Consider the following 15,244-nt stretch of genomic DNA (forward strand, 5'->3'; position numbering starts at 1 on the left):
TAAGCCATATCATTGTATCCCTCTTACATAAGGAAAGCAATTTGGAGAGAGCAGGTGACTTGACCACAGTTCTCTTATGGTTGGAGCCAGAATATGAACCAGGTGGTCTGATGCTCAGGCCCACATCCTAACCACTATACGCACAATATTCTCAAATGAGGGCATTGAATATACCAGGCCTTTGGGGGACATAAATCTGATGTCACTTTTGGGACATGAGGCAGGACGCAGGAAGGTATGAAGTAAGTTTGAGGAAAGAGAACGTGGTATTACTCACTCTCTAGCTGCCCTCCTGACTTGTCTGCTCCTGGGAAAGCTCCTGACCGCCCTGGCCGCACAGTCACTGAAAGGCACAGGCCTCAGAATCTCCCAAATTCTACTTTGACTCTTCTTAGCTATATGGCCTTGAGCAAGGTAGCTCTCCAGGGCCAGTTCATCCACCTGCCTCTTTTAAGGATTACGTGAGCTCATCCGTTAAAGCCCAAGTCTGGAATATTTTCAACATTCATAAATTCAGGCTGCCGTTGGCCATCTTCCCTACTCTGTGCTAGGGGTGGTGTATTCTCCTAAATCCTGTTTCTCCAGTAGAACTACCTCTTCCTGAGTGGCCCATGAATAGCACTGGGAGCATGGAGGCTCAGTGATTGGGTCACTTTTATTGCGAACTCTAGTTTCAGGCATAAAACAAAAATAATAATTTCACTGCATTAGTTTCTGTGATTTTACAGTGAGGAGGCTAAAACATGAGGAGGCCCCCCTAACTTCCAAACCGATCGATGACCTTCTGTATCCACTTCTTCAGGCGGAACACATGTGTGTAGAAGCCATATTTTCCATCCCTGTCACAGCCTTCACCCCATGAGACGATGCCCATTTGATACCAGCGGTTGTTAAAGGGGCTCTGAGGAAGAAACATGGGGTTTCCGACAAAGTTCAAGGTCATGTCAGTATAATCCTGTCAGGCAGCAGTTTCTGAAAACAATTCCCTTCTCGTGCCCCTCCTCACCCCAGACATACCCACCAGCTCCTGGCCTGTGAGAAGCTTACCTTCATGACAAAGGGTCCCCCACTGTCACCTTCACAAGAATCCCCTCTTTTCTCTTCGCCAGGTTTATAACCTTGAGAGAGAACAGCAGTACTCAGGAGCACAGCTCGCACTCCAGCTGTGAGTGTCCACTTGACCCTTCTAGTCATCCCTGACTCTTCTCATTTCCTCGCTCATAGTCAGTCCTTCAACACATCACATAAGCTTTGTCAACGTGCACCCCAAATCCAACCACTTCTATCCCCTGCCACGTCAATATACTCCTTCCCTGACAACTAGTTTCCCCAATTCTACTTTTTTCCACTAACAATCCATTCTGTATCCAAGAAGCAGACTGTCTTTTAAAAAATACATTAGACTTAATCGGTAGTTGAGTATCATGGCCACTGTCTTCATCCAAATTAACATATACTGCACAAAATACAGAAACTCAGAACAACAAAAAAGCTATACACAGAGAAAAACCACATCTTCAGAACTAGAACTGTCAAACTTCAATTTAATATATTTAACTATACATTTAATACTAAACTGTGGAGATGAGAGTGGAACAATATAGATAAAAGAAGTAGTGTGACTGAATTGGGAATCCTGTAAATAACCCCAAATGTACAAAACGAAAAGATGGAAACTAAACAGGTCCATACAACGATACTATAGGAAAACAAAACAAAAGATTAAGAACACACCTCAGCACTATGAAACTATCTGCAGCCACTGCAGTACAAGTTCGATCACCACCCAGGGAGCAACCCACATGGCGCAGCAGACCTCTCCCGACTCGCCAGCTGCTCCCCTCAGCAGTGTATTTCAGTAGCTCTGCCGGTTCTGCTCCCCACTCTGACTCTGGTGAATCCTCTCACCCCCCGCATCTCTGGCCTGTACCCTAGTTCTTGTATACATAAATAATTTTTTTTTTTAAATTCCTGCTTGATGACTGAACCAAGGAGCCTTCCCTACACCTGGTCTCTTTTGGTCACCTGAGCTCATGGGTATTGACAACTTAACCAGTGCCTCACACCAGGCCTAATGTTGCCTATGCAAGAGCCCATCTAACCCCTACATGACGTCGGAAGAGAGGCTTTCAGCTCCGTTTTCAGGGGAAGAAACGGTGCCCACAGTCAGTGGCCTCCAAGTGACTGGAGTCAGGACTCACTCGCCTCAATCCCCTCAACCCAGAGTCCCTCTGCTTCCCTGCTGCCCTCGCAACCCCCGCCAAGCAGCACCAGGGGACTTGCCAGCACAGAACATGTTGTCCGTGATGCGGATCCGGGTGGAGGCCTTGCAGGTCGGCCGGTCCACGATGGGCAGGTTGACCACCTGCAGGACTTTGGGCTGCAGTTCCCCAGGGTTCGTTGTCCAGGTCTCCTTCAGGTTGCCCCAGCCTGTCACCCTCCCTTTGTATCCACTCTGGAGCAATCTTTGGGGAAAGAAGGCCCTGGTTAAGAACCCACCCCTCTGGGAGTCTCCCTTAGGTGAATCTAAAACCCCAGTGCAAAGAGAACTTTGGGGTGCACTTCATGAAGCCAAGGCCTGGCATGGGGTAAGAACTTCGGCCAGGCTCTCCAGGGTCAGAGTCAAGCCCAGAACCCTGCCCAGCCTCCTACCCCCACACCTGTTTGCTGTCTCCTTGTCCGGCAGGCACACAGGGTGGATGTAGTCGCTGAAGGTGATGGGCTTCTTGAGCTTCAGCAGAGCGATGTCCCGGTCCAGGTTCTCCCTCCAGTTGTACCGGGGGTGGATGATGAGCCTCTCCAGCATGGAGATCTTTTCAAAGCCTCGCTCATACCTGTGCAGACCCCAACAGGGAAGCTGGGAAGCTGTAGGCCCACCCAGTGCAAGGCAGCCAGGTCCCTGAGGGAGGAAACCACCTGCTGTTGGGGTCTGGGAATTAGGGTGAAATAACCAGTGGGTCACCAGTGAGGGGAGAGAGCTGGCTCTTGCCTTGGCAGCCCCCTGGCATCTTCTTCCTGGGCTGAACTTGCACAGGGCTTTGGAATCAACCCCTCAGGCAGATGGGGGAGGGACACAGGCTGTAGCCTGGCGCAAAAAGCCTCCACTCAGAGGTTACACCTGGGTGGGGAGCCGGGCAGGGAGCGAGGAGCACACCTGGGTCAAGACATGGCCAATTGGGCTTTCCAGTATCAAATGCTGTGTTTTCTACTGTGGGAGAAGTACAGATGAATCCCAAGTGTCTGGAGCCACCAGAGGTCCTCATGGTAACCCTGGGGGGCTGGGCCCCTGCCAGACACCCAAGGTTTTATACCTGGTGCGGGAGTGTTTGCCAATGCGCACCAGAAGATCATCTACAGTGAAGTTCTTGTCCCAAGGAGGGTACAGGAGGCAGTGGGCAGCCGTGAGGACCCAACGGTCACTAATGAGGCTGGCCCCACACAGCAGCTCTTGGGGATTCTTCCGGAAAAGCATCACCTGCCTGGGATGGGGAGCAGGAAGCATTAGGAGCTGGGAGACCACCCCGCCATCTGATCCAGCAGTAGAAAGTCTCAGGGCTAACAACAAATGAGACAGCTCTGCCTCCCGGGTCCAGGCCCAGTTTGACCTGGCCACCCTTGGGTCAAGACATGGAGAGGCTGGTTCCTACATTTTGCACCCGCAACCCCACCTCTGTCCCTCACCCCCAGCTTCTTGCAATCCAGAGTTTGCACAGCTGAACACAACTCTAGGCTCAGATGAACTGGATTCTAGTTCTGCGGTGCAACCCATTAGCCATGTCATTTAGGCAAGTCACTTAAACTGCCCGAGCTTCAGCGACGCCATCTGCACATGAGAAGTGATAACCCTAATCTCATCAGGTGATGTGAGGATTCAAGGTGATATGGGAGCCCAGGGGCGCAGCGCGCACCCCCACCCACCAGGGCGCTATGCCAGTCTCTGCATCCCAACCATGCACGATGCGCCCTTCAATGTAAGAGTCGAGAAGCTCCTGTTGTGTCTGGTCCTCCACTGACTTCTTCTCAAACAGAGGCCGTAGCCCACAGTCTGCAGAGGAAGCGGCACATGAGCCCAATGCAGCCCCCTCCCCTCCCCACCCCTCGCTCCAGGGCGGCCCTGGCGTGCCTGTCTGTGCTCACCTGCCTCCCCACTGCCGAAGGTCTTCTCATTGAAGAAGGGCTGAAACTCCTCCAAGGCGGTGCGTCCCTCTATGGCCGTTTCCGGTTCGGGGGCCAGAATGTCCTCCATCTCCTCCAAGGGCTCCTCTACGGGGAGCCGAGCACAGGCGGGAGCTGGGCTAAGCCACTCCCCACCCTAGACCTCCCCCAGCCCCCTGTGGGCCTTGGAGGCCAATTCTTGTAAAGGGCACAAGCGCATTCCTTGTGAAGAGCACAAGGCCATTTCTTGTAAAGGGTTACTAGCAAAGGCAACCTCCCCGGCCTCAGTTTACTCATCTGTAAAATGGGAAGGAAACCTGCCCTGGCTGTTTAATGGCAGGGTGGCATGAGCGCACGCGCATGCACACAGGCTAAGCCAGCACTCAGCAGAAGGCTCTGCTCTCCCCACCAAGCTTGGCCCTGCCCAGCCCTTCCCTCTCACCGCAGTAGTTGAGATCACAGTACTCGAAGTCGCCAGGCTGCCCCGCCACGTAGCACCATGCGCCCTCCTGGTCCCCGTCCGGGTTGCGGCAGAAGTTCTCCTCCAGCGGCACATCCGACCTGAAGTCCTGGTCCTTGCTCAGGGTCTTGGCCTGCGCACTGGCCCAGGGCAGGCAGGGCGTCCCGTGTGTGGTCACTGCCAGGCGGCCCTGGTAGTACCGGCCTCGCTGAGGCACGCATGGCTCCGATGACGGTGACTGCTTCACCGTGGGGTCTCTGGAGCGTGGGGTGAACTCCACAGTTACGCCCCCCTGGCCTGGTGGGTGAGGAGGCAGGTAAGCAGAGTGGGCGGCACCCGAGGAGGATCCAGAGGGAGCTGAGGCGCTGCCTTGCTGCCTTTCTCCCATCTGACCCCCTAACAAGCTCCCCAACTTCAGTTTACTTTTGCCCGTGAAAGAGTAATGTTTACTAAAGCTCTTCTTATGGGGTTGTTGAGAGATTTGAACCAAATATACACCTTATAGGGCCTCTCTGGTGGTGCAAGGGGTTAAGCATCACACTATGAAGCAATCCGCAGCCTCTGCATCATGAGTTCGATCTCTGGATAGCCAGGGAGCAACCCATATGGCACAGCAGACCTCTCCTGTCTCGCCCGCTGCTCCCCTCAGCAGTGTACTTCAGTCAGTCTGCCTGTTCTGCTCCCCACTCTGTCTCTGGTGAATCCTCTCACCCCCCACATCTCTGGCCTGTACCTCAGCTCTTATATGCATAAATAAATAAATCTTATAGGCCAGATATGGTAACCGGGTTTCACCTCCAGCACCACGGGTAGTGACTGCCTGCCTATTTAAAGAGGACGCTTTGTTTTTTACGGGGCGTGGCAGGAATGGTAGCTGAGGATGTCTACACTGACAGGGGAGACCCCGGCAATATAGCCACCGCCCTGAGTGTGGAGGGGGAGGGCCTGGTAGATGCCAACCGGTGCTGTGAGGACTGGTAACTTGCTCTAAGACAAGTCCCAGGGTGAAGCAAGGGACCAGTAGGGTGGGTGAAGGAGAAAGAACCAGCCTGATGTGTGGTAGGTTGGGGGTGGCACGGATTCTTTACCCCGCCTGGATCTGTATCCTTTGCAGACAAAGATGTGCTTCTGTACCTGCTGGCTTTGGCCTTGATCATGTTCAGTGGGTGGCGGGCAGAGTTGGCTGCCTATTCGCAGACAAGGCCTCAAAACACGCTGTGTGTTTCCGCTCATGTCATGCTGCCGCCGTTGCGCATTCAGCCTCCACATGTGGACCCCACCCGCAGAAGGCCCCAAGCTCTCCCGGGCCCATCAATTGAAACAGTCACCAGCCAGGCCCAGCCTACATTAGGGGACCCCACAGACACATGTGCAGGTGCAGCTGAGATCAGCTGAGCCCCCCTCCGCGAGTCGACCCTCAGACACATGAGAAATAAATGCTAGTTGGTATGTGCCCTGAACTGACACATCATGGGAAATAATAATCACAGAATCATGTGGGGGACGCTGGTTCCGAAGTGCTCAGAAAAGGTCTCATGGACTAAAATGGCTACTGGGCTTTCTGGAGGGAGGGATGCCTGGAACAGAAAGGGAAGTATCCAGGAATGTTCCCAATGGCTCCCAGGACTACAGTCTAGATCACAGGAGGAGACTTGAAGTCAGCTCCCTCTGGTCACCTGGGCTCACTGGCAAACAAGCCCGAAGGTGTCATGAAAAACCACGTCCTATTTGAACAGGGCTAGGGTCTTGCTCATCCCAGGCTGCTAGGCCCCGTGAAGACCCCTGGCTTTGGCCATGGACCTCTGGTCCCCTGCTCACCACACAGAGGCACGCTGCACTCCTCCCTTCGCACGGTGGGGTCTGTGGTGTAACACCAGGGCCCGGTGGGGCTGCTGTCTGGGTTACGGCAGAAGTTCTCCCGCAAGTCCGCCCCAGGGTGGGTGGTGGAGTTGACTCTGGAATAGGAAAGTGCTCCACAGGAGGCCATCCCCCGCCCCCCACCCCAGTGTCTCCTTACCCCCTCATCTCCACCTGCCAGCAGAGGGGCCTGCCCACACTCACTCAGGCTTGTGTGGGTAGCGACTCTTCCACAGCTGGCACTCGATGCCTGACCGGGTGAAGCTCACGTTCCCTTGGTAGTTAGCACCCAGACCTTCCACACAGCTACCTGCAGAGACCCCAGCCCAGGTCTTTTATCCTGAAAATTTGTCCCCTTCGGATTTCCAGCAGAGCTCTGTCTTCCCACCACTCCCCTCCAAGCTACCTCTGGCCCATCACCCTTAACATGCATTTACTGAGCCTCTCCTCTGCCCCAGTAGTTCTAGTTCTGGGATCCACTTAACAGCAGCCACCAAATAATCACTAAGTGCCAACCAGGTGAGAGGCATGAGCAAAACAAGACCATCACACGCTCAAAGTAAATCTCCTGGCTGGTGGGCCTCCCCGGTGGCGCAGCGGTTGAGCGCTGGGTTCCGAAGCTTCCCGCAGCCTCTGCAGCGCCGGTTCGATCCCCGGCTGCTCCCCGGCCACCGGAGGAGGGTCCCACATGGCGCGCAGACCTCTCCTGCCGCCCGCTGCTCCCCTCAGCAGTGTACCTCGGTCCTTCTGCCTGCTCTGCTCCCCGCTCTGGCTCTGGTGAATTCTCTCACCCTCCCCCGCTTCTGACTGTACCCAGTGCTTGTATAAATAAATAAATAAATAAATATTAAAGGGAAAAAAAGATGGCGAGCATTTAAAAAAATAAATAAATAAATAAATCTCCTGGCTGGAAAGGTGAAAAAGTGAACAAGATTCCTCTAATCTTGTCTCCCTATCCTGTTATCTTAATTCCTCATGCCTCAGGGCCTTTGCACATGCTGTTTCCTTTGCCTAAAATACTCTCCTGTTAGTTCATCAGCACATCCCACAAATCCAGGTCTACCTCTTTGGGGGGCTGTGGTCCCTGATTCTGTGGATAAACTAAATGCTGCTTCTGTGTTTTTGCGGCACCTTAAACAGAACTTTCTAGCCATAACTTTGTTTTGTATTTTCTATGAGATTGTGAGCTCCTTGACCTTCTCGAAATCCCTGGCGCTCACTCAGCACATTGCTTGGCATACAGCAGGGGTTTGGTAAAATATCTGTTGAATGAGTTATTTGACAAATAAAAGAGTGGCTGGTGATCAGAGTTCCATGTCGAGTGCCCATTCTCAAACTAAAGTTGGATTCAGACACTGTAGAAGAGGGAGATGTAGGGAGGGGCTCCTTGGAGGCTCAGTGCAGGTGGTGGCACACAGTGGTGGTTGCTCCAGGGGAATATGGCAGTGTGAGCAAGGGCCAGGAAGGAAAAAGAAACATGTAGGTGTGTTCAGAGAGGAGTTTGCTGTCAGAGTAGCTGGGGGGTTGGCTTCACAGTTAGTGCAATGGGAGGGGAAGGCAAGGCCACAGCTTGCAAGTTTGCCAGGTTTATTCCATGGGCTGTGGAGAAGCCTGTGCTTTATTCCAGGAGCAATGGGGAGCCCCTCGTGGTTTTGGAAAATGAGTGCAACATCATCAGAGCTCTGCCCTGGGGACAGAGGAAGGCCAGCTGGCTGGAGCAGGGACTTGGATGAGAAGGAGGTCTTACACGTGAATTCATCGTCCCTTCATTCATTCGTTCCTCCAACAAGAATCATCTTGCTGACGGCCAGGCGCCAGGCAGAAGACGCAGACGCGCCGGCAGGAACAGAAGCCAGCGGTCTCCAGCCCCGCACCACACCCCCAGCCCTCCCCGACTCGACTCCTTTCCCAGGCTGCCCTCGCGGCCTCCCTCCGCAGCCCCACATCAGCGCCTCACCTTCCATACATCTGTCGTGCTTTTCTCGAGGTTTCCTCACTGGCTCACAAGCTGGAAAAGATGCAGACACACCTTTCAGCGGGGAGTAGGCAGAGGATGGGCTGGGGTACAGGGTGGGCAGGAACAAAGGTGGAGAAGCAGGTGGAGACAGAGGGAGGGAGGGAGGAGGCTGGGGTGGATAACTGGATAGGCCAGAAGAGTCTCTGGCGTGGGTCATTCTCTACCTGGGGTCCCCAGGGCTGCCTTCCTGGAGCAAACCCCTCCCCGCGCTCACCTGTGTACTTGCCCCAGAACACATCCTGAAAAACAAGGGCGGAGCGTGAGACTGGGACTGGGCGCCGTTTTGTTTTGTTTTCCAGAGCACTTCAAGTCTTATGCCTTCTTCTTCCCCTCACCTGGCACACAGGGGACAGGTTCTGGGGAGGTTTGTGGCAGTTTCCTAGTTTTGTTTCCAAAAGCCTAGGCCCACTTAGGAGAAGAATATTTGAGGAGAGGGGAATTCCCTCCCTTGCCCCAAGACGGAGAGGGATTCCCCTGGGTGGGGTCGCCTGGAGAAGAGGGGGCATGGGACCCCGGCAGTGGGACCCAGGCAGAGCGCCAGGAAAGGGAAAGATGGTAGACCAGAACCCCACACCCCAGGGAAGAACAGAAGTAGCAAAAAAGCTGAAGCTGAGAGGCCAGGTGGCCAGAGAGCCAAGAGAGCAGATGTCCGAAGACAGCGGATGCCTCCTGGTGTCCTGGAGCCTCGCCTGAATCTGGGGCCTCGATGAAGCCCGGGCACTGGGGTGGCTTGGTCCTGCCACTGGGTGAGATGGGCCCAGAGTTGAAAGTATCAACAGATAAGTAGCTGTGAGGTTCCCCGGGCCTCGCTGATGACCCTAGAATTAGGTCCACTCCCAGGCCCTGGCCTCGCTCTAAGCAGCCAAGCCTTACCGTGGCGGTGGAAGACTCCAGGGCCTCGAAGGCCTCCTCCTTGCTGCACACCTCCTCCAGGCACTCCCGCTCCAGGTTGCCCTGGCGTACCTCCTCCAGGAAGCCGCTGTTGGCGCGTCGGACCCGGGCCCGCTGGAGCAGCGACAGGGCTTGCTGAGGGCCCAGGAACACTGCAGTAGGAGGGGCAGGGGACAGTGGCCTCAGGGAGCCAGGCTGTCTTGGCCTTCATGGGGGCAGGGAGCAAAGCTGGCCTGCCCGGCTGGCTTCCAAAAGGAACTGGCTGGGCTGGCAGCAGGACCCAAGAGGCTGCCAGCAGTAACCCACAAGCTCCCCTCTTTTCATGGGTCCCCTCCAGCCCACTGCACACAGTATAAGAGAAGCCGTGATTGTCCATCCAGCCCTGTGCACCCAGCTTCTAGCCTCAATGGCAACATAAGGCCCATGGTCTCTGGTGAGAGCCCAGCCCCTGGTGCCCTAGCACAGTCCACCAGCCGGTCCCAGCTTCCGAGCCCCCCTTACCATGCTGGCCATGCACAAGGCAAGAGAGGGTGGCCAGGGCCAGGCAGCCGGACAGCCACAGGCCACAGACGTGCGCCATAGTGTGTCAGCTCTGGGAACTCTGAGGGCTTGTCCTGATGCCTCTAAGTTAATATTTAATGAACATGAAGAAATCAGTTGAGAAGGAGAGGTCATTGGGTCAGGGCCATCAGGGACAAGTGGATAAATAGCCCACCCCCAACATCCGGGAGGACAGGTCCTCCTGGGACAGGGAGGGACAGGGAGAAAGTCACCAAGGAAAGGCCTGTTTGGCCCCCTCCCTGAGCCCATCCTTCCCTGAGACCTGGACCAGCTGGCCTGGTGGGGCCCAGGAGCTCTGCCTGAGGCGCCTCCCAGTCCTAACACAAAGTGGAGGAGGGTGGGCTGCTTTGATCTGTCTGCCTCCCTTTGCGCATCTGTGCAATGGCAATAGAGCTTTCTAGTGAAGACAAAGGTTATGACTGTAAAGTCCGTGAAATAGAGTAGATGCTTAACAATCGGTAGCTATGTGGATGTAAACTAACGGAGGTAGGTGTGAGCCCAATACACAGAGCTGGTAACAGAGGTGAGGGTGTGGCCAACATGACAGCCTCTCAGCCCCCGCCCCCCCCCTCCTCTGGGAGCTTGGAGGTGTGTTTGTGTAGCAGCCGCCTGGGAGGAGGAGCCAGGACCAGGCCTCTTGGGCATTTGTTCTACCTTTTCTCCTAGGTCCTTCTGCTGGACTGGGAATAGGGGCCTCCCCAAATCCCCGGGTCTCCAGGGCTAGGCCCTCATGCTCCTCCATCTGCCTGCCCTGGGCCAGGCCTAGAGTGGCCACTGGTCCCTCACACTCCTCGCCCAGCCCTGCTCCTGCCCCTCCCCCGTTTCCTATTTGCAGTGTGCAAGGTAAATATTAGTCCTGGGACTAATTAGAACAGAGGGACAAAGAGCAGGAACACAGTGAGCACAGGGTCTTGTCTGGCCATCCTTCGAGGTCTGGACTGCTGTCATGGAACATCACAGGAGGGCCTGTGCATGGGAGCGGAAGAGGGCGGACGGAGCCCTGGCACCAGCACCCCATGGAGCGGCTTCGGTCCTGGGCCCCATTCCTATGCTTGTATTTGTATTTATTTTATACATGTATTATATATATTTCTATTTTCTTTCTATGTTTTAATTTTTTTAAGATTTATTTATTTATGCATATAAGAGCTGGGGTGCAGGCCAGAGGTGTGGGGGGGTGAGAGGATTCACCAGAGACAGAGTGGGGAGCAGAACAGATGAATCTACTGAAATACACTGCTGAAAGGAGCAGCAGGTGAGTCAGGAGAGGTCTGCTGTGCCATGTGGGTAGCTCCCTGGCCAGGGATCGAACTCATGCTGCAGTGGCTGCGGATAGCTTCATAGTGCTACATCTTAACCCTTGCGCCACCAGGGAGGCCCTCCTCCATATGTTTTTAAATTGAATTTCAGCACTGGAATGGGAGGTCAGTCCTTGGGTTTGCCTTCTGTGGAATCAGAATCATGACTATATTCACCTCACAAGATTTTGAAAAACTTACCTAAGATCCGGGCCTCCCCCGGTGGCGCAGCGGTTGAGCGCTGGGTTGCGAAGCTGCCCGCAGCCTCTGCAGCGCCAGTTCGATCCCCGGCTGCTCCCCGGCCACTGGAGGAGGGTCCCACATGGCGCGCAGACCTCTCCTGCCGCCCGCTGCTCCCCTCAGCAGTGTACTTCGGTCCTTCTGCCTGCTCTGCTCCCCGCTCTGGCTCTGGTGAATTCTCTCACCCTCCCGCGCTTCTGACTGTACCCAGTGCATGTATAAACAAAAAAACAAACAAACAAACCAGCAAACAAATAAAAAAAAAAATCTTACCTAAGATCCTACTGGCCTCTTTGGAGACCCTTAATCAGGGTTGGGAACTTGCTGCATCCCTGGCTTGCTGGACAAGGCCGTTAACAGGCAAGGCCTGAGCCCGTGTCTTTAAGCTGTGTGCAGACATGTTCCAAAGCAGAAACTCAGTTTTCTGAACACTGGGAAGGTGAGGTTTGGTTATAAGTCTGCTTTCCTGGATTCCTGTGTGAGGGTGACAAACACACACCAGAATATTAATGGCAGCAAGTCTTTTTAGGGGAGACCTTTGCCAATGAGCGCTTCATTTTGAAGAATATGGGAGCCCACATGGACAAGGTAAATGCTGGACCCAACCAAAGGGCTCCTATTTTGTCATGTGCATGGCTGAGACCGATGGCTGGTGGTAGGCATGAGCGGTGACAGGAAGGAAGCGAGCAATGGCAAGGCCAGCAGGAAGACTCTAGGCCATTCTGACAAATTTGATTTTGTTTTTTCTCTTTTTTTTTTTTTTTTTTAATTATTTATTTATTTATACAAGCACTGGGTACAGTCAGAAGCGTGGGAGGGTGAGAGAATTCACCAGAGCCAGAGCAGGGAGCAGAGCAGGCAGAAGGACTGAAGCACACTGCTGAGGGGAGCAGCGGTTGGCATGTGGGACCCTCGACTGGTGGCCGGGGATCGAACCGGCGCCGCCAGAGGCTGCAGGCAGCTTTGTAACCAAGCGCTCAACCGCTGCGCCACCGGGGAGGCCCCTCTTTTTTTTTTTTTTAAGAGGCATGCTTTATTTATTTGTTTGCTGGTTTGTTTGTTTGTTTTGTTTATACATGCACTGGGTACAGTCAGAAGTGCGGGAGGGTGAGAGAATTCACCAGAGCCAGAGCGGGGAGCAGAGCAGGCAGAAGGACCAAAGTACACTGCTGAGGGGAGCAGCGGGCGGCAGGAGAGGTCTGCGCGCCATGTGGGACCCTCCTCTGGTGGCCGGGGAGCAGCCGGGGATCGAACCGGCGCCGCAGAGGCTGCGGGCAGCTTCGCAACCCAGCGCTCAACCGCTGCGCCACTGGGGAGGCCCTGTTTTTTCTCTTATCCTCACCTTTTGTGCCTGTGAGGAAGCATCTCAGAACACACCTGTGTTCTCTCTTGCTGCCATTCTTTGGATTCTATTTATCCCTTGTCTCCTTCAAGGTCTAACTTAATTTAGGGTTCTAAGTTTAGTGCTATGAAATAAAGCCTAAACTAGCCCCCCCATAAAATGTTTATAAGGTATCACGATACCTGCCACATAAGCACGTGATCCGCCGTACTGTTACATGAACGTGATTCAACTGAAACCTAACGTCCCCCATGAAGGGCCCTTCCTAACAGGCGCGCTGGTCAGAATGCTGCCACAGGAATGAGGGGCATTCAATAGTTCCATCCCCGCTCAGGGAGCTGACCCACATGGCACAGCAGACCTCTCCTGCCTCACCCCTTGCTCCCCTCAGCAGTGTATTTCAGTCAGTCTGCCGGTTCTGCTCCCCACTCTGTCTCTGGTGAGTCCTCTTATCCCTCATACCTCTGGCCTACACCCCAGTTTTTCCACGCAAAAAAATGAAAATTAAAAAAGACTTGAATAAAAACCCTGAAACTATAAACATATAGAAGAAAACATAGATGATAAGCTCTTTGACATGGACCTTAGAGAATGGCTTTGTGGCTTTGTCTCTAACAGCAAGGGAAATAAAAGCAGAAATAAACAAAAGGGACCAAAACAAACTAAAAAGCTTCTGTACAACAAAAGAAAACATTATTAAAAAAATAAGACAACCTATTGAATGGGCAACAGTATTTGCAAACCATAGATCAGACAAAAGGTGTAAGGCTCCATCTTGGACCTGTGGCCAAGAGTTGCCCTTCCTGGGAAGGTGGCCAGCTTCCCCGGTGTTTCTTTCATGAGCATTAACCTGTACTCGTGATCCATACAAAGATCTGTTGATCTTGGTAGAACAAAGATTGGTGTGACACGTAACCCTTCCTGCCCCCCAACATCTAGAGTCTTTAGACTCACACGAGAACAATCACACGTACCCTGTCAGGGTGGAGGGATGGGTCCTGCCGCCACCTTAAGTCCCACCAGACTTTCCAGTAAGTTGCTGCATTTTATTTTAGCTGCAAGAGCACTGACCTAAGCATCCGAAGAGCTGGTCTCAGTCCTGGTTCTCACATCATTTTCACTTGTGTTATCCCAGAAGCTTGGACAACGCTGCCCACGTCCATTGCCATGTCAGCCGGCAGCGCTGTCAGGCAGAAGCCCCACTAGTGCCTTTGAATATTCTGGCTTGATTCTGACCTGCACTGACAGCCTGATGGGGAGAAAAGTTCTCCAGCTACATGGCAGAGAAGCAAGTGGGTGGGAGCGCGCCAGGTTTGGGCTGGAGGATGGTTGTGGGGTGTCCCTAGGTCTCCCCAGCAACCCAAAGCATCCCCACGTCCCTGCACAGTTCTATATCAAGCAATGAGTAATTCCCTTGGGCACCTAACACTGGGTAGACATCGCCAAGAGGTCACCTGAGTTGAAATGACCCTGCCTAGAATAGGAGCTAGAAAAGAACCTTCCAGGCCTCATGCAGGTTCCAAAACAGGGCTGGCTGGCTCCAAAATAATGACAGTGGTGGTTTTTCAAGTTTTTTTTGTGATGTGGCTTTCTCGCCACTGAGGACCAGTTTCCTGCTGTTCTCCCTCAACTTGGACATTTTCAGAATGCCGCCTTTGCTGTTATTCAGCTAGGGCGGGCATCTGGCTCGTGCCAGTGGTAAAGCGGGAGACATGGGGCTGCTCATGGCACCATGCCCCGGTGCTGGATGCCAGAAAACGACACATTTCAATCCTGGCTTTGCCCACTGCATGGTCTCGGCCAGTTACTTATCTGCTCCCACCCTTAGTTGCCTCTTCTCTGAAGCAGGGACCACGGCACCCATTTTGCAGAACAGATGAAGGTTGGAAACAGAATGTACATTCTTCCACCCACTCCTCAAACTAATCCCATCTGGTTTCCAACTAATAGAAGTCAGCTCGCCAGTGACTTCCACACACTTACACCCTCTCAACAGCAATGGACACCGCGGCCCAGTTCCTCCTTGTTGAAACACTCTCATTGGCTCCTGCAGATTTTCTATTTTAATGGATGCTGAGTCTCCCTGAGCCTTCTTCCTCTCAGTGACTCTGCAGGGCCTCCTCCCCTACCACACAGCTTCTCACGAGTAATGCCTATTTCCAGCAGCTGACTTGACATTTCACCCAGAGCCACTTCAATTCAGCCCAAACCAAAATCATTGCTCCCCTCCCACCCCCATTACCTAGCTGGCTAAATCAGAAACCAGGAGGATTGTCTACCCTCCCACATGATGTAACAGCACAGAGCAGATCCGTGACTACTGCCTCCCTAACTATCCATCAGGAAGTGCTGGAGGAATATTTGTTGGATGAAATTTCTCCACACTTCTGCTGCTACCACCTCCTAACTGATTAACCCAAAGC

At 53.5% G+C, this 15,244-nt stretch overlaps 1 protein-coding gene across 1 annotated transcript; it reads right to left on the bottom strand.

Annotated features, from left to right (window-relative positions):
- Positions 1-591: 591 nt before the first annotated feature.
- F2 (coagulation factor II, thrombin) lies at positions 592-9,960 on the bottom strand (the record flags this gene model as incomplete). The annotated part of the gene is made up of 14 exons (XM_084231917.1): positions 592-901; positions 1,048-1,118; positions 2,272-2,465; positions 2,661-2,834; positions 3,312-3,475; positions 3,915-4,045; positions 4,138-4,263; positions 4,598-4,912; positions 6,434-6,570; positions 6,677-6,782; positions 8,430-8,480; positions 8,704-8,728; positions 9,363-9,532; positions 9,882-9,960. The coding sequence occupies 14 exons, from the start codon at positions 9,958-9,960 to the stop codon at positions 758-760; spliced, it is 1,887 nt and encodes a 628-aa protein (XP_084088043.1). The 3' UTR covers positions 592-757.
- Between the last annotated feature and the right edge of the window lie 5,284 nt (positions 9,961-15,244).

Source organism: Talpa europaea, assembly GCF_964194135.1.
Source record: "Talpa europaea genome assembly, chromosome: 1".
Classification (NCBI taxonomy): domain Eukaryota; kingdom Metazoa; phylum Chordata; class Mammalia; order Eulipotyphla; family Talpidae; genus Talpa; species Talpa europaea.